This window comes from Tursiops truncatus, chromosome 7, assembly GCF_011762595.2.
Source record: "Tursiops truncatus isolate mTurTru1 chromosome 7, mTurTru1.mat.Y, whole genome shotgun sequence".
NCBI lineage: Eukaryota > Metazoa > Chordata > Mammalia > Artiodactyla > Delphinidae > Tursiops > Tursiops truncatus.
Window position 1 is genome coordinate 43706144 of NC_047040.1, and position 26273 is coordinate 43732416.

At 40.2% G+C, this 26273-nt stretch overlaps 2 protein-coding genes across 18 annotated transcripts in view; one reads left to right on the plus strand and one right to left on the minus strand.

Annotated features, from left to right (window-relative positions):
- NEMP2 (nuclear envelope integral membrane protein 2) overlaps positions 1 to 2518 on the plus strand; it is a 400823-nt gene extending 398305 nt beyond the window's left edge. For all 15 annotated transcript variants that reach the window (XM_073807478.1, XM_073807479.1, XM_073807480.1 and 12 more), the window contains one exon: positions 1073 to 2518. The gene's annotated coding sequence lies outside the window, so the exon portion shown is untranslated. The remainder of the gene's footprint in view (positions 1 to 1072) is intronic.
- Positions 1 to 26273, minus strand: part of MFSD6 (major facilitator superfamily domain containing 6) — a 74162-nt gene that overhangs the window by 3050 nt on the left and 44839 nt on the right. For 2 of the 3 annotated variants that reach the window (XM_004319753.4, XM_019931504.3), the window contains exons 3-6: positions 18703 to 18800; positions 3454 to 3615; positions 2419 to 2517; positions 912 to 1192 (exon numbers count right to left, since the gene is read on the minus strand). In XM_004319753.4, coding sequence (XP_004319801.3) covers positions 912 to 1192; positions 2419 to 2517; positions 3454 to 3615; positions 18703 to 18800 — 640 coding nt within the window. Of the gene's footprint in view, positions 1 to 911; positions 1193 to 2418; positions 2518 to 3453; positions 3616 to 10879; positions 10968 to 18702; positions 18801 to 26273 lie in introns of those variants that run through there. The other variant, XM_073807459.1, reaches the window with a different exon arrangement.

Below are 26273 nucleotides of genomic sequence, written 5' to 3' on the forward strand. Positions count from 1 at the left end.
TCATACATGGACTAGACTGCATTATGGTTATCAGCAAAGAATCAGATTTGGTTTAAATTAGAGAAATATTACAGGTCAGTTTACAAAATTGTGATAAATTTAATTGAGGTAGTTCAAATTAAGGCAATTACTCAAACTACTCAAAGTCTTTCCCCTTTATTTTTCTCCTCCTGTGTCCTCTGAAGCTACTCTAGATACAGAGCTGACATGATTCATCAAGTGAAAGCGAGTGATTAATAAAAACACAGGGGAAGTAGACTCATTACTGTGGCTAAACTGTTCACAGAAGTTACGCTTAAACATTTTCCAAAAGTATTATATAGCTTCAGTTACAATTACCTACAGTGTTTTTATCCATGCGATTCGACGCTACTCAGGAGAGACCACGCCTCTAGGGACAAGAAAAACCACACTTTTTATCTTTCAGGTGAGCCCGCTAGCAAAACCACATTTCCACTGAGTTAGGTGTCCTGTCAGACCCATTTAGTGGCTCAGAGTGTTAATTTATCAGATATTTACTGAGGTCCTATTATATAGAATGTCCCCATTAGAATTTTTAAATTACAGAGATTAATATATAATTCACCAAGGCAAGAACCATATATCCATACTGTAACTAATGTCCACCGAAACAGACATTTCAAAGAAATATAAAATCAGAATGGATTTATTTTCTTTCTTTCAAGAGGTACTGTCTTCTCTGTGAGGCCTTCCTGAACCGCATAAGGCAGAATTTTCCCTCTATGGAACCTTGTATACACCTCTATAATACACTTGTCACAAAGCACTGAAATTATTTGTCTGCATGTCTATTTCCCCCACCAGACCTCCCATAAATCTTGTTGAATGAATAACTGAATAACTGAAACAACTGAGCCTGCTTAAGGCAAGGCAGCAGAGGAACTTTTTACCTGTAAAGGCTGTATCTCAGAAGCACGGTTGTCTCTTGTTAGCTGCATCATCTCTTTGATTTGGTAGAGTGCGTAAACAAAGGTCACCCAGGGAGAGGAGCTGACACCCCAGGCTGGCTTGTTCACATCCTCCTGTTCTTCCTGGTGCTTGGTTTTCTTAGGTGGAAGTCTGGGCTCAACGCGTGGCAGAACATCTTCTGTCTGTTGCTGGACCAAGTCGATGGTTGCTATGGGAACAGGACTAGAAGGAACAGGAATCCTTTCTGCCAGCATCGTCTTGTCTGGAGAGAAAGCCATGTTTAAATCGTTTCTCAGAGTTTTTACATATTTAAACAGATGTATGTATGTATGTATAAATAAATAATAAAAACTGAACAAATGGACAACCTCGATAAGCCCGTTCTAGTATGCTTGGGAATGTTGATAAGTTGCCGTGTAACAAGGGCGGCTTCTCTACTTGGCGCAAGTACTGAGCAAATGAATGTGATGTTTACCTTCCAGGGTCTCCTTACAGGGCTTAACAGACATTAACTTATATTTATTTATGAAATGTATTGGTTCAGTTAACGTATATAACATCTGTGGGGCATAGGTTATAGTGAATGTTGCCTTAGGCCCACTTACAGGATTGAGATTTTTAAAGATAAGCATCAAAATAGGAAAAATCACACAGTAGCTGCCTTTATTGGCCTTTTACTGAAGGCATGGACTAAGCTGCCTAAGAGAGATGATCTAGTTAGGATTATAAAAGAACAAGAATAAGAAAAGTCAGTACTGGTCTTTCCTTCTGAGTAACTTGTTGGAATTAAAATCTGTCTCTGGGGTTTCTGTAACAAGTTAGTTTTTCTCTTAACAGAAGCACTTTGGGTACTTGAGGCAAATGCTCCTCAAAGGACAGGACACCATAGAAGATGAGCCCTGTTCCAGGACCCAAGAGCTGAGAAAGAATATTTGTTTTAATGGTTGGCCTTCTTCATTGAAAAAAAAAAACTTGATTCCCCCAAAAAGTTGAAAGCTTGTTCTCATCAACACATTATATTGGATATAACCTTCTTTCTGTATGACACGTTTAAGAAGGCCACGCCTAATTAAGGGAAAACTTCAAATTTAAGGTTTAGACATTTTTATCAAATGAAGGTAAAAGCACAGAGATTAATCCCACTTCCTATCGCTAACAGTAAAATTACTGTATAATCCTATACATATCTGATTTAAATTTTAAATCTCTTTAGAATACCAGAGAAATTTAAAACCAATACTTTCCCCAGTACCTTGTACCGTAAAACAAAACAAAAGCAAGCTGCCTAAAACAACCAGTTCTTTTCAACATAGCAAGTGGCTTCTCTCCAGCAATGGTGCACGAGTTCACTGATAACACCCCCGAGAAAATCTAGCCATGCAGGTCTGTGGTACACTCTGTTTCCACCTCTGGGTTTCTGAGGGGTATGTGTAGAATTCCCCACGGCTTCAACCTTTAGAACCGTTAAAGAACAATGAACATGCTTACCTTCTTCCTCATCTGGCACCGCCAGCCACTGGATCAGGGCAAAGAACAGGAGGATCACCAGGCAGGCCATGCCAATTCCTCGGAATGTTGCAGCAGCCCCTGTGGAAACAAACAGCACTCTGTAGAGTGATTCCCGGAAAGACAGGTAGCCCTCATCCAAAACTGTCAATGTTCTAAAGTTCAGGGCAAAGGCAGCAGAGCAAAGAATGGCAAATGGCCATTAGCTTCATATAGTAGGAAAAGCACAGGTCTGGGCAGGTGTCAAGAGATCCAAGTGCTGGTGTTGGATATCTGTCATTGATCAAATTTTAAAACTGCATTTATAAAATAAAGGACTGTCTCCGAGTGCCATTTTAAAATTCAGTGGTGCTCTCTTCATAAAGACAATTTACCTAACTATATATTAAACAACCTTATTAATCTGTAATTAGAACAGCCGAGCTCAAGTAGTGCTATATATTCAGACATCTCTGAGCCCACCTTCTAGGGACCTGAATACTCAAGATTCCTGGAGCAGAATAATGCCATCTCCACCTCAGCCCTGCCCTTGTATTTCCAATAAGGGAGATCTGACAGGGCAGACAGACTGTGTTGTCACAGATGCAGTGACGTTACCAAAGCCAGCATATAGTTAGATTTTTTTGGTTCAAAATCTCCTGATGGAACAACAATGATGAACTCTCTTTCCTCTAGCATTATTATCAGCAGGTTTAGGGTACTTTACTTCAAACCAAAAGCACATGTGATTATTCATATGTTTGGCTCCTTTGAGCTATCTGTGTAGCATCGCATTAAGCTGCATTAAGCTGTCAGAGAAGCGTGTACGGTTACAAGCTGGCTCTAATCATCTTAACTACTGAAGCATACTGCTCTGCAATTTTGACTACCATGAAAGCTAGAAAGAGAATATATGAACAATGGAGTTTAGCTTCTGGCAATCTTCAGTAATAATTTGAGTGTTTATTGAGGGGTTGCTAAAAAAATTTGTTAAGTTTTCATCAAAGAAGAAAGAGAAAAAGAGAAAACCATTCTTACCAAAATAATTGACTAACACGCCTCCGATCATGGCTCCACAACCTCTCCCCAAACCCAGATGAAGGCCCTGCAGGATGCCCTGAGCAGATGTCCTCAGCTCTGGGGGAACCGCAGCGCTGAGATAAGAGATGCAGGCTGCCCAGATGGCCGCGTGTGTCACTCCTGGAGAGGAAGAGGAGCGGGCAGGGTGACCGATCAGCACTCCTTACATTACTCTTTTTTGGAACATGAGTTATTTACTTAACTATATATATATATGTGTGTGTGTGTGTGTGTGTGTGTGTGTGTATATATATACACACACATATACATACCTAATAAAGATAAATATTTTGTGGTAAAATATACGTAACAATATTTATCGTTCAAACATTTTTAAGTGTATGGTTCAGTGGCTTTAAGTACATTCACGGTGTTGTGCAACCATCACTACCGTCCATCTCCAGAATTTTTTTATCATCCCAAACTGAAATTCAGCACCCGTTAAACAATACTACCTCCAGGCCCTGAGAAACACCACTTACCTTCTGTCTCTATGAATATGACTATGACTGCTCTGGGTACCTCATATAAGTGGAATCATACAGTGTTTGTCCTTTGGTGTCTGGCTTATTTCACTTAGCACAATGTCTTCAGCGTTCATCCATGTCGTAGCATGTGCCAGAATTTCCTTTTTAGGGCTAAAGGATATGTAGCCTTGTAACTTTTTTATCCATTCATCTGTTAATGGACATTTGGGCGGTTTCCCCCTTTTGGCTATTGTGAATGCTGCTGCCGTGAACGCTGATGGGCAAGTATCTCAGTCCCCGCTGTCAGTTCTTTCGGGTCTATACCTAAAAGTGGAATTACTAGGTCATATGGTAATGATATATTTAATACTGTGAGGGGCTGTTTTCCACAGTAGCTGCACCATTTTACATTACTACTAGAAATGCACAAGAGTTCCAATTTTTCCACATCTCACCAGATGTTATTTTCTGTGTTTTTTTATAATAGCAATCCTAATGGGTATGAAGTGGTATCTCATTGTGCTTTTGATTTGCATTCCCTAATGGCTAGTGATATTGATCATCTTTTTATGTGTTTTTTGGCCATTTGTAAATCGTTAGAGAAAGTCTTTTGTCCATTTTCAAATTGGGTTGTTTGGGTTTTTTGCTGTTGAGTTGTCAGAGTTCCTTATATATTTTGGATATTGACCTCTTACTGGGTACCAGACGTATAGATCAACGGAACAGAATAGACCCCAGAAATAAACCCATGCATGTACAGTCAATCAATCTGCAACAAAGGAGGCAAGAATATACAGTGGAGAGAAGACAGTCTCTTCAACAAGTGGTGTTGGGAAAGCTGGACAGCTATGTGTAAATCAGTGAAACCAGAACACTGCCTCATGCCATATACAAAAAATAAACTCAAAATGGTTTAAAGACCTAAATGTAAGACATGACACCATAAAGTTCCTATAAGAGAATATAGGCAAAACATTCTCAGACATAAATCGTAGCAATAGTTTCTTAGATCAGTCTCCCAAGGCAAAAGAAATAAAGCAAAAATAAACAAATGGGACTTGATCAAACTTAAAAGGTTTTGCACAGCAAAGGAAACCATCAACAAAATGAAAAGACAATCTAAGAAATGGGAGAAAATATTTGTAAATGATGCAGCCAACAAGGAGTTAATATCCAAAATATATAAACAGCTCATACAACTCAATATCATAAAAACAAGCCAATCAAAATACAGGCAGAAGACCTAAATAGAAATTTCTCCAAAGAAGACATACAGATGGCCAACATGCACATGAAAAGATGCTCATCACTGCTAATTATCAGAGAAATGCAAATCAAAACCACAATGAAGTATCACCTCACATGGGTCAGAATGGCCATCGTTAAAAAGTCTGGAGAGGGTGTGGAGTAAAAGGAACCCTCCTACACTGTTGGTGGGAATGTAAATTGGTACAAACACTATGGAAAACAGTATGGCGTTTCCTATAAAAGCTAAAAATAGAGGTACCAATCCCACTCCTGGGTATATATCTGGAAAAAATTCTAATTTGAAAAGGTACGTGCACCCCAATGTTCATAGCAGCACTATTTACAATAGCCAAGACACGAAAGCAACCCAAATGCCCATCAACAGATGACTGGCTTAAGAAGATGTGGTGTGTATATATATATATATATATATATGCATGCATACATACATACATACACACAGTGGAATAATAGCCATAAAAAAGAATGAAATATTACCATTTGCAGCAACATGTATGGACCTAGAAATATTATACTTAGTGAAGTAAATCAGACAAAGACAAATACTATACGGTATCGCTTATATGTGGAATCTAAAAAATTATACAAATGAATCTATATACAAACCAGAAACAGACTCACACAGAAAACAAACATGGTTACCAAAAGCGAGAGGGAGGGCAGGAGGGGTGACAAATTAGGAGTATGGGATTAACAGATACTAACTACTGTACATAAGGAGATAAGCAACAAGGATTTACTTATAGCATAGGAAATTATATTCCGTATCTTATAACAACTTATAATGGAATATAATCTGAAAAAAATATAAGTGAATCACTTTGCTGTAATCTGAAACTAACACAGTATTGTAAATGAACTGTACTTCACTTTTAAAAGGTTATTTCCGGGCTTCCCTGGTGGCACAGTGGTTGAGAGTCTGCCTGCCAATGCAGGGGACACGGGTTCGTGCCCCGGTCCGGGAAGATCCCACATGCTGTGGAGCGGAGCGGCTGGGCCCGTGAGCCACAACTACTGAGCCTGCGCGTCTGGAGCTTGTGCTCCGCAACAAGAGAGGCCGCGGCAGTGAGAGGCCCGCGCACCGCGATGAAGAGTGGCCCCCGCTCGCCGCAACTAGAGAAAGCCCACGCACAGAAAAGAAGACCCAGCACAGCCAAAAATAAATAAATAAATGAAATTTAAAAAACAAACAAAAAAGGTTATTTCCAATTTTTTCCATTATAATTAGCACTATGATTAACATTTTTGGAGATACAGTTTTTTTTTTTTTTTTTTGGTACGCGGACCTCTCACTGTTGTGGCCTCTCCCGTTGCGGAGCACAGGCTCCGGACGCGCAGGCTCAGTGGCCATGGCTCACGGGCCCAGCCACTCCGCGGCATGTGGGATCTTCCCGGACCGGGGCACGAACCCGTGTCCCCTGCATCGGCAGGCGGACTCTCAACCACTGTGCCACCAGGGAGGCCCTGGAGATACAGCTTTTTACATATCTTATTTACATTGGCTATAATTCTACAAGTGAGGTTAATGATTCAAAGAATATAAATTTTTTTTTGCCTTTTAATATACAGCTCCAGTTTGTTTTCCAAGAGTGTAGAGACTATTTACAATGCCTCATTACCAGTTTCATTATATCCTCACCATTTGTTGGCAGGGAGGGGAGGGTAAAGATAACAGGTGAAAGAAAATTTGATTATTTTAATGTACAGCAACTGTGCATTGTATGAATTTAAATCTTTACTAGAGCACGGCTTTAAGTGTAATAGGAAGAGGGACTTCCTTGGTGGTCCAGTGGTAAAGAATCCACCTTCCAATGCAGGGGACGTGGGTTCGATCCCTGGTCGGGGAACTAAGATCCCACATGCCGCGGGGCAGCTGAGCCCATGCGCCACAACTATTGAACTCGCACGCCACAACTATTGAACTCGCACACCCCAATGAGAGAGCCCACGTGCCACAAACTAAAGAGCCCACATGCCCTGGAGCCCACGTGCCACAACTAGAGAGAGAAAACCTGCACGCCACAGCTAGAGGGAAACCCGAGCAGACTGCATGCCATAACGAAAAAGATCCCACATGCCTCAACAAAGATCCCGTATGCCACAACTCAGACCCAATGCAGCCAAAAAACTAATAAGGAAAATAAATGTAATAGGAAGATATTGTCACAACAGGTTTTATAGATAGCTGGAAAGGATTAAGAGATCATCTGGTTCTGCCTAGATTAAGTCTTGGACTTGCCTCCTGAAAAATAATCTCATTTGGAGATAATATCAACAGAAACTCAACCTATGTTTTAGAAAATTAAACTGAAAGATTAATATTCATTTAAGATTTAATCTGACAGTCTGCTTCTGCCCAAAATAAAATAACAGGGACTGGATTTACTTCCTTCTTGAAACAACAAACAACTGGACAAAATATATGAAACAATAGTTCCCAAGACACTGGACATCACTAACAAAGACAGTGATCTCAGAGAGATGGGAAACAATGAAGCGCTCCAGCTTACTGCCTGGTCAGAGTTTGAAAGCTACAGGGCACAGAGGGGGAACCAGTGAGTTGAAGAGATGGAGCCGACAGTCTGGGGAGACCAAGGCAGCTGGAGCTCCAGGTCAGAGTACCAGAGAGCAGAGAGTTTCACAGCAACTCCAGAGATCTGCAGATGGTTTCCCTCAAGTATTCAGCAGAGTACTGATTAGCAAGAGCGTGTATAGAAACTATCCAAAGCCAGGGAAAGAACCGCCCCAAAAGCATTACAGAAAGCATTCCTCAGAACCCATACAGGGCTGGGAATAATACCTGTTTCCACCAGCCACACTGGAAAAACTCATGATTCCTGGGATTGGTAGAGTACTCAAAAGGGTCTTGTGTTAGTATTATGAAAGGGTTAGCCCTAGTTTAAACACTGCTCTGGTACCACCTAAGTAATGTTTAAAAGCAAGACGCAAAAGGATCACACTAGTTCCAAGTAATCTAGTTGTGTCCCAGAACAAATCTCAAGAATATCTGTAGGAATACAAAAATATCCAGCACCTAACAAGGTAAGATTCACAATGTCGGACATATAATCAAATTACCAGGATGATTTTACTTAAGTAGATCCATAATAGAATAAACACTATTTTCACTGGGTACATTAGATTATATGCCCTATAGTAAACTGAGAAATTTCAAAATAATTTTTCTTATATGTTTCAGTAATAATTTCAAGTAGGCTGTTTTTTAACTAGAAAGATGGAAGAGGCAGTATGCACACTTAATTTCCACAGAATTCAAATGAAGTGTTTGCTTTATCTGACTAAACAACTGCAGTACCTTAGATAATGCCAGCCTTCTCAGAATTGAATAATGCCTGGATAGAGTCTTAACTGTAAATGTTGACACAGTAATACACAATTAAAATATTATATATTTTAAAGAATAGATTATTAAAGATGCAGCTAACTCCATTTCTTTTCAGATATGCATAGTTTTTCATTAACACTAAGGAAAAAACTCAAAAATATTATGAGAAATAAAATGAAATTTATTCAACATTAATTAGATTCAATAGTAACATCCAGCATAGATTTTGGCAATTATTTCTTAAACATCTTTAAGAAAGACCTGAAACCACATCAGATGGTTGTCAATTAACTTTAGTGGTGATGCCAAGTCTATTGTTATGTCTATATTTGACCAATCAATTACAGGATTTACAAGTAGACAAAGATGGGTCTATGTATTTATGTGACCAAAACAGTAACAAATATATTTTTGCTGTAATTCTAGATCAAATATAATTCTAGCAGTTATTCTCTTAAATGTGAAGGCTTGGACACACACAAAATCTTCCAATAATAGGGTTTCTTTTTTTTTTTTTCCAATTCTAAGGGTTTTCTAAACCTTTGAGTCTTCTAAGATAATTAAAGCATTTTCCAGCAGGATGACTTAAATTAGGATACTTTTAAACTATTGTTAAAATTTGTTGGCTGGTATTACGTGGCAGTTATAAAAGATTCTCTGTAGTTAGAATTCCAGAGTTTCCTCATTGCTTTTTTGGGACTGATTAGATCATTGGAACACTCTTTAAAGCAACTCAGGGCATTAACTGAAGGGAAAAATAGTAAAGCATTTAGTAAAAAATTTTTTCTCTGGTACTAAAAGCAGAAGAATGAAAGCCATTTGGCTTGTATGTTCCAACATTTTCCAGGGTAGATGTAGAATTAAAATTGGTTTCTCTGAACTACCTTTATTTCAAAATATCATGTAAAAAGAAGAATCCATATTACTTCCTAGAAAAGAACCAGCAAATGTAAATCCACAAGAGGGGACTGGATTGATAACAATACCTCGTATACAAATGACAATTGTGGAGTTTTGGTTCTTGTTCTTAAACTTGAATATGCAACCTAGTAATCATATTAATAATCTGAAACGCTTGCCAATATTTTTACTACACTTGTGTTCTGGTCCTCTACAATAAAGCAATCTAGAAATCTAAAAAAATAAATTCCACCATTTTCCGTATTTGTAAAATGGTATTTTAGGTATAAAACAACTTTCCTTTAAAATTTAGAGGGTAAAAGATATCATAAGCAGAAAAAAGAAAATGTTTCTACTTCTTTCCCTTTTATTAGAGAACTGTGAAAAAGGAGTAGATGATTATTCTCTACATGATGAAATAAATAAGCAAATGTATTGTGTCACTGGTAAATGTGTTTACCCTAGAGCTATACCTTTTTAAACCTTTTAGTATGAGGTAACTAAGTTGGTGGATCAAACAGTAAGAATAAAAGGATGTTACCTCCGTGACTGACAGTAGTAACAAAGGCACATGAATTGACTCTCCTTGCAATGTTATTAACTCTTCCTTGGCTACTTGTTACAAAACTACTGATAATTTTGAGTGGCAATTCAACACCAACTCACATAACAGGTGCTTAATAAATATGTCTGAGTGGCAATTCAACACCATATGTTAACTGACAACAAATAACGCTCGAAGACCACATAGGTTACGGAAACTCAGCTTCTCAGTCCTTTCTTACCTTTACTGTGGTCCCTTGGGATTACCTTCAAGGCTAACAGAAACTCAGAGATATTTTCATACCACCTACTGCCAAGACCTTAACTGTTTGTGAATACACTACATTTGAATAACCTAGAACCATGAGAAATAATTATGATTAACATTTAATTTCTCTCATTAATAACGTTATTACAGCAGCTTACTCTACCAGGAGCTGTGCTACGTATTTTACAAAGATTATCTCCTTTATTCTTCCTAGTAATCGGTACCATTTTTTTCTTCATTTTCCAAAAAGGCACAGAGAGATTAAAGTGCCTTGTTCAAAGTGACACAGACAACAGGGTAGTGGAACAGGATTTGAACCCAAGGTGTCTAAGCTCGGAACTTCAGTGCTTAAGTACTATACTACACATCCTCATAACCACTGTTAAAAGTATTCTATAATAAATGTAATCATCTAATTTGAGAGGTTTTCTTGATAATATCAAACATGCCCAATAATGTATCAATTTTTTAAAAATGTACATTCTTACTACCTTCTTCCCCTCCCTCCTAAAAGAGTTCACATCACACATAGTATCAAGTTTTTTATATGCCCCAAATAACTCTTTACCTTATAATATTCAACATTCTTACCTGATCCTGCAACACGAATTTCAAGATTATTCAGTCTTGGCCCACAAGAATGCTCTATTGCAATACATGGCATGTACTGATATGAACAAGAAAAAATCCTTGCTTCCCAAGCAGACAGCTGCTTTTTGTACAGTGCTGCTTGGCTTGGGGGAATCACATCATAATGGCATGGGAGGGGTGAGAACTGATGCGGTATCGGGGAACTAGTATTGTTTGTTTTGTTTTTCTTGCTCTGCCACTGACTTGTGCTTACTGAACACAACACACATATCCCTTTAGCAGTGGCACACCAAAGCAGTTGTGACAAACCTTTTCCATTGATGGACCAAAGCATACATTTCAATTAGCTCAGTGTACCTCTCAAATGCTGAGATTAAAAAAAGTTTCTGAAAGATCAACCTGGTAAAAACCAGTAAGAGACTACTCTTCGAACAACAACGCAAGAAAACAAAAACCAAACCAAAGCAAAAACAAACCCTCCACTGGGCAGGCGATAAAAGGAGGCAGTATTGGTTAAGGTAATGCTCCTGTTGTAAGAGAGAAACCTCAGAATCTTAGTGGTTTCACCCATTAGATGTTTTCTTTTCTTGCCCATATAAAGTCCAATGGTCAAGGCACAGGAAAAGTAGCAGCTCTGCTTCACATAGTCATTCAGGGACCCAGGCTGCAGAGACTCTGTCTTCTTCCTCACATGGTTACCCTGGGCACCGATATCCAGCAAAGGACGGAAGAGAGGATGGCACATGGAAAATTTTATGGGCTGAGTTTAGAAGTGACACGTCATTCCTGCTTACATTCCACTGGGCGAATCAGTCATATGCTCATACCTAAGTGCAAGGAAGGCTAGGAAGTGGAGTCCAGTGTGTGTCCATGAAGAAAAGGAAATAGCAGGTGAAAAACAAGCCAGTATCTCTGCCAAAGTCAGGGCCACCAACAGCAATGGACCTTCCAGAAAGAGTAGAGGACCCCACAAAGAGCAGTGGACCTAGCAGAAGCTTCATGAACCTTCTTGTGTCGCATGAAAGAGACTTTATATATGACACGCAACAATCAGCACTTCCACGCCCACCCATGTGCAGCACTGCAAGAATCTCCTGCATTCATTCACTCAACAGTCCTTAGTGAGCACCCAGACCACGTGCCAGAGCCCCTGCTCTGCACTGAGACTGTGACAATATACAGAACACGTGTTTAACCACCACAGAGCTTATAGGCTGGCGGGTGGAAGGGGGCAGGATTTACCTGAAGGAGGAGCAGACTGAGCTCCTTGGGGAGCTCATACCAGGACCTGGCACTGGGCTTGACACGTAACAGCAGCTGAGCAAAAGAGAGCTGAAACGAAACTGAGCAGGCAGTGGCCTGCGGGCTGGGATATAAGGAAGAAAGCACTTGTGGATAAAAGGCACCCTGGGTAACAATGGAGAAAACTTCCAACTCCCACGTATGAGTAAAAACGGAAAGAAGAAATGAAGTTTCTATAAGCTTCACTTTGCAAGTTTAAAAAAAGAAAGACATGTAAGTTGCTTTAAAAAAAGAAGTCTATAACTAATACAACAATGTTTTGGGGACCTTTGTGAATTTTACATGCTGGCGTTACACCCTTGGCATACCTTCAAACAGGTCTTAGGAGACTGCCACCCCAAACTGCCTGTGTTTAAGGTCAAGACTTAACAACACTATATACTATATGCCCAATGTCTCCTCATAGCAAGCCACACGTGAGAACTGCTTTTACAGCAAAGCCAGTAAAAATTTCACTTCCCTAAAGATAACTTTAAAAACACTGTACACTGACTAGTCATTTATGGCCGGGCTCTCATGCATAATTGCAATGTAACCTCTTAGGGTAGAATCTTCTAAGTTACATTTCCCCTGGTCCTGATTTTTATTATAACTTTTTATTTTACTTTTATTGCATGTTATTTAACATTTATTGAAGGCTAACTATGTGCCAGGTAATATGCTATATACTTTGCATAGAATAGTTTATTTAGTACTCATTAGCCTATTCTGTAGCACAAAAGTCTAAGAGGCATAAAGTGATTAAGCAGCTTGCCTAAAGGACACAGAGCTTATAGGTAGGGGAGCTGGAATACAAGATAGTCTAATTCAAGCCTGAGCACTTTATGGTTTCCAGCTTACTGCATATTTTGGTAAGCTGTCTCAAATAATTTGTAGAATGAGGTGGGGACATACGTAAATGATTAAAACACACTGCTGTTTTTACAAATGTGCAATGGATGGCAGGATGGTATCCTAGGGAAAAAGCTAACATATTAAAAATTCAACTTTTTTTTTTTTTTTTTTTTTGCGGTACGCGGGCCTCTCACTGTTGTGGCCTCTCCTGTTGCGGAGCACAGGCTCCGGACGCTCAGGCTCAGCGGCCACGGCTCTCAGCGGCCACGGCTCACGGGCCCAGCTGCTCCGCGGCATGTGGGATCTTCCCGGACCGGGGCACGAACCCGTGTCCCCTGCATCAGCAGGCGGACTCTCAACCACTGCGCCACCAGGGAAGCCCTAAAGATTCAACTTTTAAACTTAGTTTTCAGCTTTCCTTCACATATTTATAAGCTTCTAAGATAGAACTTCCTCTATTATTCAAAAGCTTTAATGATTAGAAAATATCAACTATAGTACATTTTGCAGGGGACTGTGAAATCAAACAACAAGCATTTACAGCATATCTTCCCGTGTGCATATGCTTCTTTGGAGAATTCAAAAACTGTAAGGTGTGGTCTTTGCACTTAAGGGTTAAAACTAAGTCAGGAAGTAAAACTAGTACTTGTTAAATAAAATAATTGGGTAACAATTAAGTGCTAAACTGTGTAACATAGTCCATAACTCTGAGAACAATTCAGAAAAGGAAGAGCTAAGTGTCAGATGCAGTTTGCCAGAAAAGGATTCTTGCAGCAGAAGATATTTAAAATGAATTCTGAAGGGACAAAATAATGTCTATTTTTAAGAGATTGTATAAGAACTTTTAGTAACTGTAAAGCATGGGAATGATAAAGAATAAAACTGCTCTATTACAATTTATGACTATTCTGATTAAAAATTAACTTTAGCAGTAACATCAATGACATCCGTATGCCAATTTTATTCACTGAAATACTAAACTTAGAGCATTTTGTATATCTTATATATTCATGTGACAAGCTACTTGTGTCTTAAGGGTTAAGTCAGGCAGCCTGGAATCACGGCTAGAATTTCCACTGTCAGATAAGGGCTACATTGTAATGCTTTCATAATTTCTCCATGTTCTTCCTGAGAGGAAGGAAAACATGATTCTCACTCGGCTGAGTAGGCATACTAAATAAGAGAGTAAAGCTTCATAAATTTCAGTTCAAGCTTTCCTACTGGTGACATTAAAAAACTATCTTTCATCATAATCTTAACCCAGATCCTACCGATCAAGCAATCTGCAGAGAAGGACGCGACACAGACCTCATTTTCACCCTTCAGTGCTTGAGCCATTAATTTGAGCACCACAAAAGGACCTCTTTAGTTACAGCAGCCCTGGTCTGGCCTTACTCTCCTTAAATACATTTTAATAGCAAAAATAATTTGAATCACATCCATCTCAAAGTCTTGCAAGGATTCACAACAAACACCGGCATAAAAATGAGCATAAAAAATTTGACTGTGATTTTTATCAGAAGTGTATACTGTGGATCACAATCAAGAATATGTTTAAATGCTTCTCGTACAGAAGTAAAGGAGAAAAACATGTGGGTTCTTAAAATGAGATCCTATAAATAAATATAAACTATCCTAACCCCTCCACTGCACCCAGCAATGCTTTTGGGCACTTAGACCCACTGCGTCTTTTTAAAATAAATTACAGGCTCCTTATGAGTAGGAAATACATCTTCTGCTTCTTTACATGGTGGCACCCGTTGCCTACTGAATAACATGTTTGCTGCAAAAGACAAGTGAACGGCTAAAAGGCTGCAAGAGACACTGGCTGCTAAATGTGAGAAAGATCATAGGAAAGAAACATCCTCATAATCCCCAACAGTCTTACCTTGACCCCAAAATAGATACCCACATAGCCTCCTTCCTAGGGGTCTAGAGAGGAGGAAATTTGCTTTATCCCCATCCCATCAGCTAATTATTACCAACATAGCCTGAGGAGATACATGCTGAGATGATGATCAAGAGCTTCCGGGAATGAAGGATAACAAGGAATCTTCCTCCCTCAGTTACAGGTAACCCCAAAGAGGAAGAGATGAGTAGTCAGAGATATGGAATAAAGCACATCCCTTGTCTCCTCCCCTTCCGTTGCTCCACTAGGTGGTACTAGTTCTCATGGTGTTTTAGGGATGAGGCACGGGGTGAAAGGTTGAAGAGCTAGACCTCACCTCTATTTTTTTTTTTTTTTGCGGTACGCAGGCCTCTCACTGTTGTGGCCTCTCCCGTTGCGGAGCACAGGCTCCGGACGCGCAGGCTCAGCGGCCATGGCTCACGGGCCCAGCCGCTCCGCGGCATGTGGGATCTTCCCAGACCGGGGCACGAACCCGTGTCCCCTGCATCGGCAGGCAGACTCTCAACCACTGCGCCACCAGGGAAACCCCTCACCTCTATTTTTTAAGAAAACCCTCTGTGTGGAGCTGGGGCCGGAATCAAAGAGTGGAAGTGCTGACTGTTCAGTGTCACGACCATCAGTGATGAGAGCCAATGTCCTGCTTCCCCACCCTCCCCGCTCCTAAGGCTGGGTGTTTGGAAATCGTCAGGTAGCAGTTCCAGTCAAGGGATTAAGGGGCATCTATCATGATAGCGGGCTGGTCCTGTAATTAAATCATTCCGTGTTTTGTCATCATTTCTTGTTTTACTGCATCCTAAGTAGAGCTGCCTTAAGCACAGGGACTTTAAAGTCATTTGGATGAGCTTGTAAATCTGGAAGAGTTCAGACTGGAAAAACAAACCCGTTCAGTCAGAAGTGTGTTCCTATGAAACAGGATTTATTCCACATAGATAATCCACTGTTTTCCGTACGGTGGGCATGGGTCAAACAAAGGCAAGGGATTTTTTGTTGTACAGCCCAAACACTCAGCACTCACTTCTGCCAGGGAATGAAACCGTCTCCTCCAGTTTTAGACGCAAAGAGCTCTGTGGAACTGGTCACAGAGCCCCGCGTTAGATGTGGAGACTCCCCGTATTTACAGATTCCCCCTTTTTACTTGCTTCAGATCAGTAGCTAGGTTTCTACTGGCCCGGGGGAAATAAAATGAAACACAGAGGTATGAACTGTAGCCTGCCACGGGAAGCAGGGGTACCTGCCCTAAGGTGCACATAAATACATATTATAAAAATATGTACTGGGGGGGCTTCCCTGGTGGCGCAGTGGTTGAGAGTCCGCCTGCCGATACAGGGGACACGAGTTCGTGCCCCGGTCCGGGAAGATCCCACGTGCCGCGGAGCGGCTAGACCCATGAGCCATGGCCGCTGAGCCTGCGCGTCCGGAGCCTGTGGTCCGCAACGGGAGAGGCCACAACAGTGAGAGGCCCGCGTACCGCAAAAAAAAAAAAAAAAAAAAAAATATGTACCGGGTCAGCAGCTTAGGATGACAAACCCATCGAGCCCTAGCCAAAGCCTCCCACTCAGGTTCCCTGAGATGCCGTTCCACCCTCCACGGCTGTGCGTTGGCATGTGGCTCTTCTCTGTGCCAAAATGTCTGCTTCTCTTTAGGCCCCCGGGGGGGGTCCTGGTTACCCTTCAAAATCCAGTTTATCTGTGATTTCCTTGGGGAATCTTTTAATAATATCATCCTCCCACTCTCTGCTTCACAAAGCTAATCATTCCCTCCATGGAGCTCCTTCTCTGTTACCTGGCACATTTTTCTGATTCCATCTAACACCCTGGGTAGCAATTATGTATTTATACATCTGGCTTCCAGAACAGTGAGACCTTGAGGCCTAAGTTAATATATTGTTTTTTAATTATATTCCCAGCACTCAGCATGCTGCGTGACTCTTGGTGGCTATTTAACATATCTTTAATAAATTAACAGGAAAAAAGACGTTTTCGATTCACAACAGCATTTGTTTTTTCCCTCTTATAAAATTCTTCTCTTGTTATGTCTTCTTTAACCACTGTTTTAAAAAAGCTTCTCTCTTTTGCTCTCTTTTCTTTTTTTTAATATATATATATTTATTTATTTATTTGGCTGCACCGGGTCTTAGTTGTGGCACACAGGATCTTCAGTTGCGGCATGTGGGATCTAGTTCCCTGACCGGGGATCGAACCCAGGCCCCTTGCACTGGGAAGCGCAGAGTCTTAGTCACTGGACCACCAGGGAAGTCCCTGCTCTATTTTCTTAAGTCACTAATGCAAACCATCCTTTTTTATCTAATTCATATTAAATTAAAAGGAGAGAAAAAGGTCTATGCATGTATTATTATAACAGGTATACCAGTTTTTTTGTTTTTTGTTGTTTTTTTTAAGTAAGAGTCTGCACGTGGTGTCATACCAATAAATAAAGCAGTTAAGTCAGGCGAGCACCCTGCCTCACAGAATAGAGTCAGAATTAGAGGTGGGAACCCCTAAGGCTGTGTTGCTTATACCTTGTTGTTGCACATTTCTTTCCTGCAGTTCATATTCTGTGCTTTGTTTTTCTTACATGACACAATACTGAGATGTATGCCCCACCTCAAGACTATTCAAGAGTTCTAATTATTACAAACAATAATTTCTTATTATAAGACCAAATTTCCATTTTCTATATATTTATAAACAAAATCTCTTTTCATCATTTATACCACTGCATCAGACCTGAGAAAAGCACCTTTAAAGTGTGTCCATATTTGAATTTTATAATTTTAATGTGACTATAAATTATGTCTCCTTTCAATTAGGACAGGTTTTTTTTTTCATTGCCACGATGGGATTTGGTGAATGAGCTTTCGCATTTTATACATTTTGTTTAGATATATAATTGTGAGTCTTTCATCTTAGATACTATGATAAAGAATTATGTTGACTGTATGGCATTTGCATCCTCAGGGTTAGGGAAAATGACAATGGCAATCTATAAAGCTAATAAAATTGTATATAGTCATAGACTGTTTGGTACAATTAATGATTTAGGAGCCTGGGCAGCCCCGGAAGACCTCAACTCCAATGATGTTATCCTGAACCTTTATTTTAATCATAATGCCAATCACCAAATGGTTTAGCCAAGCTGCTAACAGAACGTCTCAGGATACAGTCTGGATTATATGAGCTAATGAATAGAAATCAATGTTTTCACTGCTCTTAAGCCACATGGCAAGAAATTTTTTTCAAAGTTACATGTTGAAGGGTCCAGTGAAGCAAAGAGAAGAACTCAGGTCAGGATATTTGAGCAAAGATTTTAAAGGTGCATGGGAAAACAACAGCCTGACTATAAAGCTTGTGTTACAAATCACTAGGTGTGATCAAAGTAACTGAAGAAATATAATAATTATGACTTTTTTTTTTCAGTAAGTATAGTTAACCTACAAAAATACCAAAATCTTTAAAATATAAATCGTTTTATATTTAAAACCACCTTTGGATGTGTACACCTAACAGCTGTACATGAGAGTTTATTGCAGAGTTCCTCTTTCTTTGTTTAAACAGAAGGGTGTGGGAAATAATCCAGCTTTGTTTAGCTCAACAAACACAGAACACTCAGAGGAACTGAAGAACCAGCGCCCTGACGTAACCTGTTCCTTCACAACCACTTCAAACTTATAACAGTGCCTCTGCCCTTCCTTTGTAGAGTCAGATGCTGAGGGCCACTGAACTTTCATGTAGTCATAACTCACGTAGAAAAATAATTCTAATTCCAACTGTTAACTTGCCTTGAAGAACTTCCATGGGGAGAACAGTCCAGGCATTTTCCAGGTAGGAAATATAAATATAGCGAGCCGTATTGCAGGCCAGGCCAATGTACAGAACCCTAAAAAAAGCAAAGGAAAATAAGTTGAGGCTCTGGTACAAAACATGCAAATATCACCTAGTTTTTCCCCTGCCCAAAACATCCATCATCCAGCAGGCAGTGTTCCAAACTCAGAAGTGGGGAAGCTAAAGGACAATTAAATTTAACCATAAACTCTTAGGAATAAGAAAACTGCTTCTAACATATCTGCTCTCAGCCTTTTCAAAATGCTTGTTAATATAAAAGCAAACATCACCCTTCCTGAAACTTAATTAGTAGCAGAGATGATGCTTTTTTAAGATAGTCTGGGCATACTGCCATCTGTAATGACATTGCTGGCTTCCTTCCAGGTGGCTGTAGGGTAAATATGCCTGGGATTGCAGCCACTTCACTATGATGGGGGAAGGACAGGCTAAAAATGAGAACATGTGAATATGTGGCCCCGCTTGCAATACCCAAGACACCAAGCAGTTTCACAAAGAGACTCTCAAGGTCATTGAAAACTGTCATCCAATGATGAATAATAACTATTTGGAAATCAAACACTTTTTCCTATCAGTTCAATTGATACAAGTTCATTATTTAAAAAAAAAATCCATGATATCACATGTTTACAAAATTGATAAATATATATCAGCCTCTAGCTTTCACTGTCACAATCACCACCACAAAAATTTTGAGTAAAAACAAAATAAACAAAGGCCTTAAACGGTGAATCCAAGCATAAGGTTACCATCTCTCTCATTCTGAACTAGACAGGCTGGTTTGGAAGCAAATGGTGGCTACTTCTCTTTACAAAAACACAACCCAGGGGATTTCTTTTTCTTGGTTGTTTTCCATTTTCTGTTAATTTTCCCCAACCTTAATGCTTTTCTTGTGTTCTAAATCCAAGTGGATGAAAACTAGAAGGTAAAAGAAATAAACCAATTGGACAATCAGTGGTATTTTCCTAATCTTACTCAACTGTATTTTTATATTAAAATCATTCTTATAAACAGTGTCCTCTTTTTCCAACACTGGATCAAGGAAACGAAATGCCCTGAGGCATCCAGCTGGTATTAACTGCAAATATGGAGCGGAAAGAAATATGGGGAAAGACAACAAAAGGGTTGAGGGGGTGGGGATGGGATAGGAAATGGATATTAGAATGGATTTAGCTCTTCAATAACGAAAAGGTCTGGGTTGTCATATTCTTTGGACTTTATGCTCTTTTTACTTGTATGTTTTGAAGAAAAAAGTACGTTTCAAACCTGTTTGATAAAAAATTTGCTGAACAAACTTGCTATAAATCCGTCAGCCAGGGTCCCAATGCTAGGAAACAGCAACGAAAAGCCCACAGGAGATTAAAATGCAAAATACACTATACAAACACACAAGTTACACAAATATGTTTCCTTCCAGGTTCTAAGGCAGCCCCGCTGATGACATCAACTTAGCCTAACTCATGGTCAGCAAAGATTTTCTATAAAGGGCCATATAGTAAATAGGTCTTGTAGGTCTTTTGCACATTCTCAACTCTGCTGCTGTAGCATGAAAGCAACCATAGACAGTATGTAAATGAATAAGCATGGATGGCTGTGTTCCAATAAAATTCGAATTATGAACACTGAAATTTAAATTTCATGTAATTTTCATGTATCACAAAATAGTATGGTTCTTGTGATTTTGTTTTTCAACCACTTGAAAGTATAGAAACTTTTCTTAGTTCCTGGGTCCTACAAAACAGGCAGTAGGCCAGATTTGGCCCCTGGCCATAGCTTGCCAACCTCTGACCTAGCTCACTAGTTCTTATTAACTCTGCCTGTACATCAGATTTACTCGGGCAACTGTTGAAAACTACAGCATTGAGGCCCATGCCACCCTCAGTTAAGGCTCTTTAGGATTGGAACTCAGGCTCCGTGCTTTTGAAAGCTCCCCAGGTTATTCAGATACTGAGCCAAAGGTGAAGAACCACTGACCTAGCTCATTCTAAGCAGCTCCAAGTAATTCTTGCCCATAATCCCATCATAAAAAGATTTGGTACTTGTGTTCTTCCTTGTGTTCATATTGCCTATCCTATACCTTTCTTTTGAGCCCACTTCTGAATCAGGGTTACCATGACAACCGCTATTCAATCCAGGCCACAGTCCACAGGGCCTGGCCCTAAGTAACACATAAGAGGTAGGTTGCGCTATGCCTTCAAACCTCTCTCTACCCCCGTGGAATTCAGCCACTGGAGTCTGTAATTTCTCGGACCCTTAGGTCTCGGATTGCCACCAACCAGCCCAGTGACTACGAGCTTGATATACCTTTCAATTCTTTTCCATGTTTGTAATCTCACAACTGATAGTTCTTTGGGACCAAAGAACTGATAGTTCTTTGTAAAGGTGAAAACACAAAATCAGAAGTATCCAGCGCAAATTACTTCATCTCCTAGAGCCTCAATTTCCGCATATATCAAGTAGACAACAACATCAACTCTGCAGGCTTGTGATAATTACAACACAGTGAGTTGCCCATAATAAGCACTCAATAAAAGGTATTATTATTACTATTCTTATTATTATTTTAAAGAAAAGTGTCCAAGTATCCTTCTTTTTTCTGATAAAACTTTTATCCCAGAATTCCAAGAGAGGACACTAGCATTCCTCCCTCACCAACCCTTCTGGCGAAGCCGGTGGCTTAAAAAAATCGGCAAGTGTAAAATGATGAGCAGAAAGGAAGGCAGCATTTTGATCTATGAAAAGGGAAAGAAGTAGACAACATATTTATTGAATAATCCCTGAAAAGTATTGCAGCAACCTAAGAATCTCTTTAATATCTATCTGAATGGGATATTTAAACTGCCGTAGTATTCACTGTTATGGGCTGAACTGTGTCCCCTCCAAAATTCATATGTTGAAGGTCTAAGTCCTAACCCCCAGTATCTCAGAGTGTGGTTAGATATGGCAATAGGGCCTTTAAAGAGGTGATTAAGGTGAAATGATGTAATATGGTAGGCCCTAATCCAACATGACTAGTGTCCTGATAAGAAGAGATTAGGACAGAGACAGACACAGAGGGAAGACCAGATGAAGACACTGGAAGACAAGCCAAGGAGAGAAGTCCTCAGAAGACATACATCCTGCCAACACCTTGATCTTGGACTTTTAGCTTCCAGAACTGTAAGGAAATAAAATTTCTATTTTTTAAAGCCAGTCTGTGGTGCTTTGTTATGGCAGCCCTAGGAAATGAATACATGCACACTCATGAAATTAAGGATTTGCTAATAAAAAGGAATTTATAATATGTTTTACTAGATCATCTTCTGGACAAATTCTTTATGCTGAATATAGAGCATATGTTTGGAGTCCTAGAATTTGCCTGAGCATTAAGAGGTCTGGAAATACAGAAAAATAGTCTGAAAAATGCCTCTCAGTGACATACAGAGACCCATTGAACACCTACAGTGAAATAGCTCAGAAACAACATCATTGCTTTCCTATTTCACAACAAGAAGTCAGTAAGTACAAAAGTAGACAAGAAATAAAGACAATTTTAGAACAGGTGTTATAGATAACTGATCTATAAAGAACACAATTGGTAAGGAGCAGATGATTCAGCAGAAAACACTACACCATGGAAAACCCAAATCACTGGTCAAACTCCTTGATTCTTTATTTGAGCAAAATATAATGGTAGGAGAAAAGTACTTATGAGTTTCTAATTTCTTACAAAACCACAACCCACAGTGTTGACAGGATAAGTTGATTGGTGATTATCTTATAATGAAACTGGTACTTTTTTGTTTTATTTGGTTTTTCAGAATGACAGTATTCAAGATACAGAAGCAATTAATTGTGAGTCATCCTGCAATTCCTAACAGAGTGTGGGTTAATTATGATGTCCTACTTTTCTAATTTAAACCATCTATAATATAACATGACTGAATAACCCCTGAGAACATTTCTAAATTACAAAGAACATGAATTTTGCTCAATAAACATTAACTGAGATACCACTATGTAACATACACTGTGCTGGATGAAAGGGAATAAAAATGAAGAGAAATCCTCCTTGCCTGCAAGGAACTTAGTCTAGTGGGGAGACAGGCACAGAAGCAAATAAGTTAAATACAATACCCTAAGAGGTCTGCACAAAGTGCTGTGGCTACACAAAGGAGAGGTTCTTAGCTACCCCTGGGGGTCCCAGGACACTTGGGTTAGAAGCAAACGGACAAAGGAGGAGGGACAAGCATCACAGGCAGAGGGAACAATAGAAAGGTTAACCATAAAACCTCAAGCATTTGCAGGCAGAGAGGGTATTTGAAAGATGTAAGACGGATCAAAGTCTAAGGATTTATGAAGAGATAAGTGAACTTTTCCAGCCCAGATCCAATACGGAAATTATTCTCTATTCCAGAGACAATACAGGTTATGAGCAGCAGAGAAAGATTTAAGTAGGATTATCCTATAATGCTCTCAGATATATGAGATGAAAGAGCAACACCACGCAAAGAGAACCCATTCTCAGCTGAATGAGTAATTGGCAGCAAGCATGTTGCAAAGCCTCTAATGGAGAAACAGAAAAGTTCCTCAAAAAAGAAAAAACACTGGATGAAAACAAAATGCCCTGGATAAGGATGGTTCTTATCAACCAGACATGGAGCATTTGCAGATGGAGTCTGAACATGAGCTCAATCTGTGGTACAAGCCCTCGCACAAAGACACAGTGTTCCAACGCACAGAAGTGTTGCTCCAGGGCTGGGTGGAGATGAAGACACACTAGCAGGACTTCCCTGGTGGCGCAATGATTAAGAATCCCCCTGCCAGTGCAGGGGACACGGGTTCAAGCCCTGGCCTGGGAAGATCCCACATGCCGTGGAGCAACTAAGCCCGTGCGCCGCAACTACTGAGCCTGCGCTCTAGAGCCCATGAGCCACAACTACTGAAGCCCGCGTGCCTAGAGCCTGTGCTCCGCAACAAGAGAAGCCACCACAATGAGAAGCCCGCGCACCACAACAAAGAGTAGCCCCCGCTCGCTGCAACTAGAGAAAGCCCACCTGCAGCAACGAAGACCCAATGCAGCCAATAAATAAATAAATAAATTCATAAAAAAAAAAAACAGACAGACTAGCAACGAACCATGATTCAGAAAGTAATATTTTGACAGGTTAGAGGCCACTGGGACAAGGTCCTCAGCTAGAGGACAATGTCACCTAGCTAGAGTTTCACTAGGAACACCAGTTCCTAATGGGAAAGAAGTGCCTCATGTATGAGTCAGCTTAGGTTTTCTGTATGGTAAACAGTAAACGGACTCACCCTTAGGCTGGGTTCCATCATTCCCAGATCATCCTTTTATGGTCTATATGAACTTGTCAGTAAAAAAAAAAAAAAAAAAGTTCTTTCAGATATTGCTACAGGTGTCTTTCTAGAGCAGACAGACACCAGCTGCTAATTAAGGTCAGGATTCTGATGCTTAATGCAAGCATTCAGCGTAAGCAGTGCCCTCCTCCCCAAGAATGAAGCTTATTTCCAGCATAATCACCTGATACTGACAACCTTAGAGTAAGATGATGTTCCCGACTGTCAGCTTTATCAGTAGGAAAATATAAATCCAAACTCTTTAGAAGATAACTAAACTAGAAGGTGTAAGCCTTGAAGAGTTAAATTTTAGTCTCGAAAATTACTGTTTTTTCATATTCATCCCCCTCCTCCCAACCAACCTGCATGATGTAATGTCACTGTGGGTGTCCTCCCAGGATTTCTCTGCCTCTATGTAGCAGAATAGGGTTTTACTGTCACTGTCTGGAATCTCTTGTCCTGCCTCCCCTTTCTTGTCCTCTCTACCCTGTGTCCCATACCCAGGGCTGGCTGGCTTGAACGGATCCTAGCTGGCATTCCTTGGAACTCCCACCCTAAGCACAGGGCCCGAGCTACTATCATGGGACACTTCTCATGCCACAGTGGTAGCAAAAGCAACCAGAGTGAAGACGTGGCCTAGAGTCAATGACCTGAGCAACATGTGGCAGAAGCTGTCACACCCCATGCCCAGTGCTCACCTAGAAGTGGCAGAGCTGATGACACACCTGTTCCTTCTTCCAAGACACGACTTTGGGCACTAGTATCTCTGATTGTGAGAGTCCTACACTTGAAAGTGCTCATCTCTTCTAAGAAACCATCTCAAATGTCCCCAGGTATAACTGATCCTATCTTACCATCTCAAATGTCCCCAGGTATAACTCTTCCTCTGTTATACTCTTTGTTTCCATTAGAGTACTTGTCACAATCTACAAGTGCTATACACAGAAGACCGTGAGTTCCTGGGAGGCAAGGACTGTGTCTTTTTCACCTTGTACTCAAAAGGAGCCTGCCTTACTCAAGTGCTCAGTGAATTATAGTAAAGTAATTTAATATAATCTTATGTAAATGGATAAAACATGAGGACAAAAAAGAAGCACTATTTCCATGAAAACAGCGTTTCTCGATGGGCCACCATCATTTTGGATGCTATATTCTTTATCATATGGGACCCACCCATTCACCGGGGGATGTTTAGGATCCTGGCCCTTGGGCGCTAAGTGACAGTCTCTGAAAAAACTAAAATGCCCCCTCACACATTTCTAAACACCTCCTATCGGGAAGCACTAGATAAGTCCCTTAAAACAAAGGCTTCCTGGTCACTGTATCATAAAATGTCCTGTGTGTGTGTGTGTGTGTGTGTGTGTGTGTGTCTCCATATTCAAGTTATATTAGTACCTAAACAAATCTAGAAGGAGACAGACACCAAACCATGATCAATGGTTACCTTGGAGATTTGTGATTACAGACCATTCATTGTCTAAGGAGTGTATTTCTGTAGATTTTGAGTTTGCACAGTGAGTTATGTACTTTTTGAAAATCACGTAAAAATAACATTTAAAAGATGGGGAAAAAACTATCAAATTAGGCATGGGAAGGCAGCCATTAAAAACTTAGGTTAAAATAATAAAAAAACTTGGGCTTCCCTGGTGGCGCGGTAGTTGAGAGTCTGCCTGCCGATGCAGGGGACACGGGTTCGTGCCCCGATCCGGGAAGATCCCACATGCCACGGAGCGGCTGGGCCCGTGAGCCATGGCCGCTGAGCCTGCACGTCCGGAGCCTGCGCTCCACAGCGGGAGAGGCCACAACAGTGAGAGGCCCGTGTACCGCAAAAAAAAAAAATAATAATAATTTAAAAACTAATAGAATTCTGTACCCAAATTGTTTTTAAAGTATCTTTATGTCTGTGTTCCACACAAAAGAAACCAAAACTGATGGAAATCATAACCCCAATAACAGAATCATTTTCAAAGAAAATGTTTGGCCCTACAACCAAAGATTAGCAAATGTTTTTATATTTTTGTGTTTCAAAATGTTTAAGTTGTGAATATGTTACATCTTATCATTAATCCACCAACCACTAACTATTTGATACTGTCACCTAAAGCGAGCTAAAAGTCACTGCAGAACAGTAAGTACAGCACTGTAATCCTCACGTCAGGGAAGGAGAGTTACA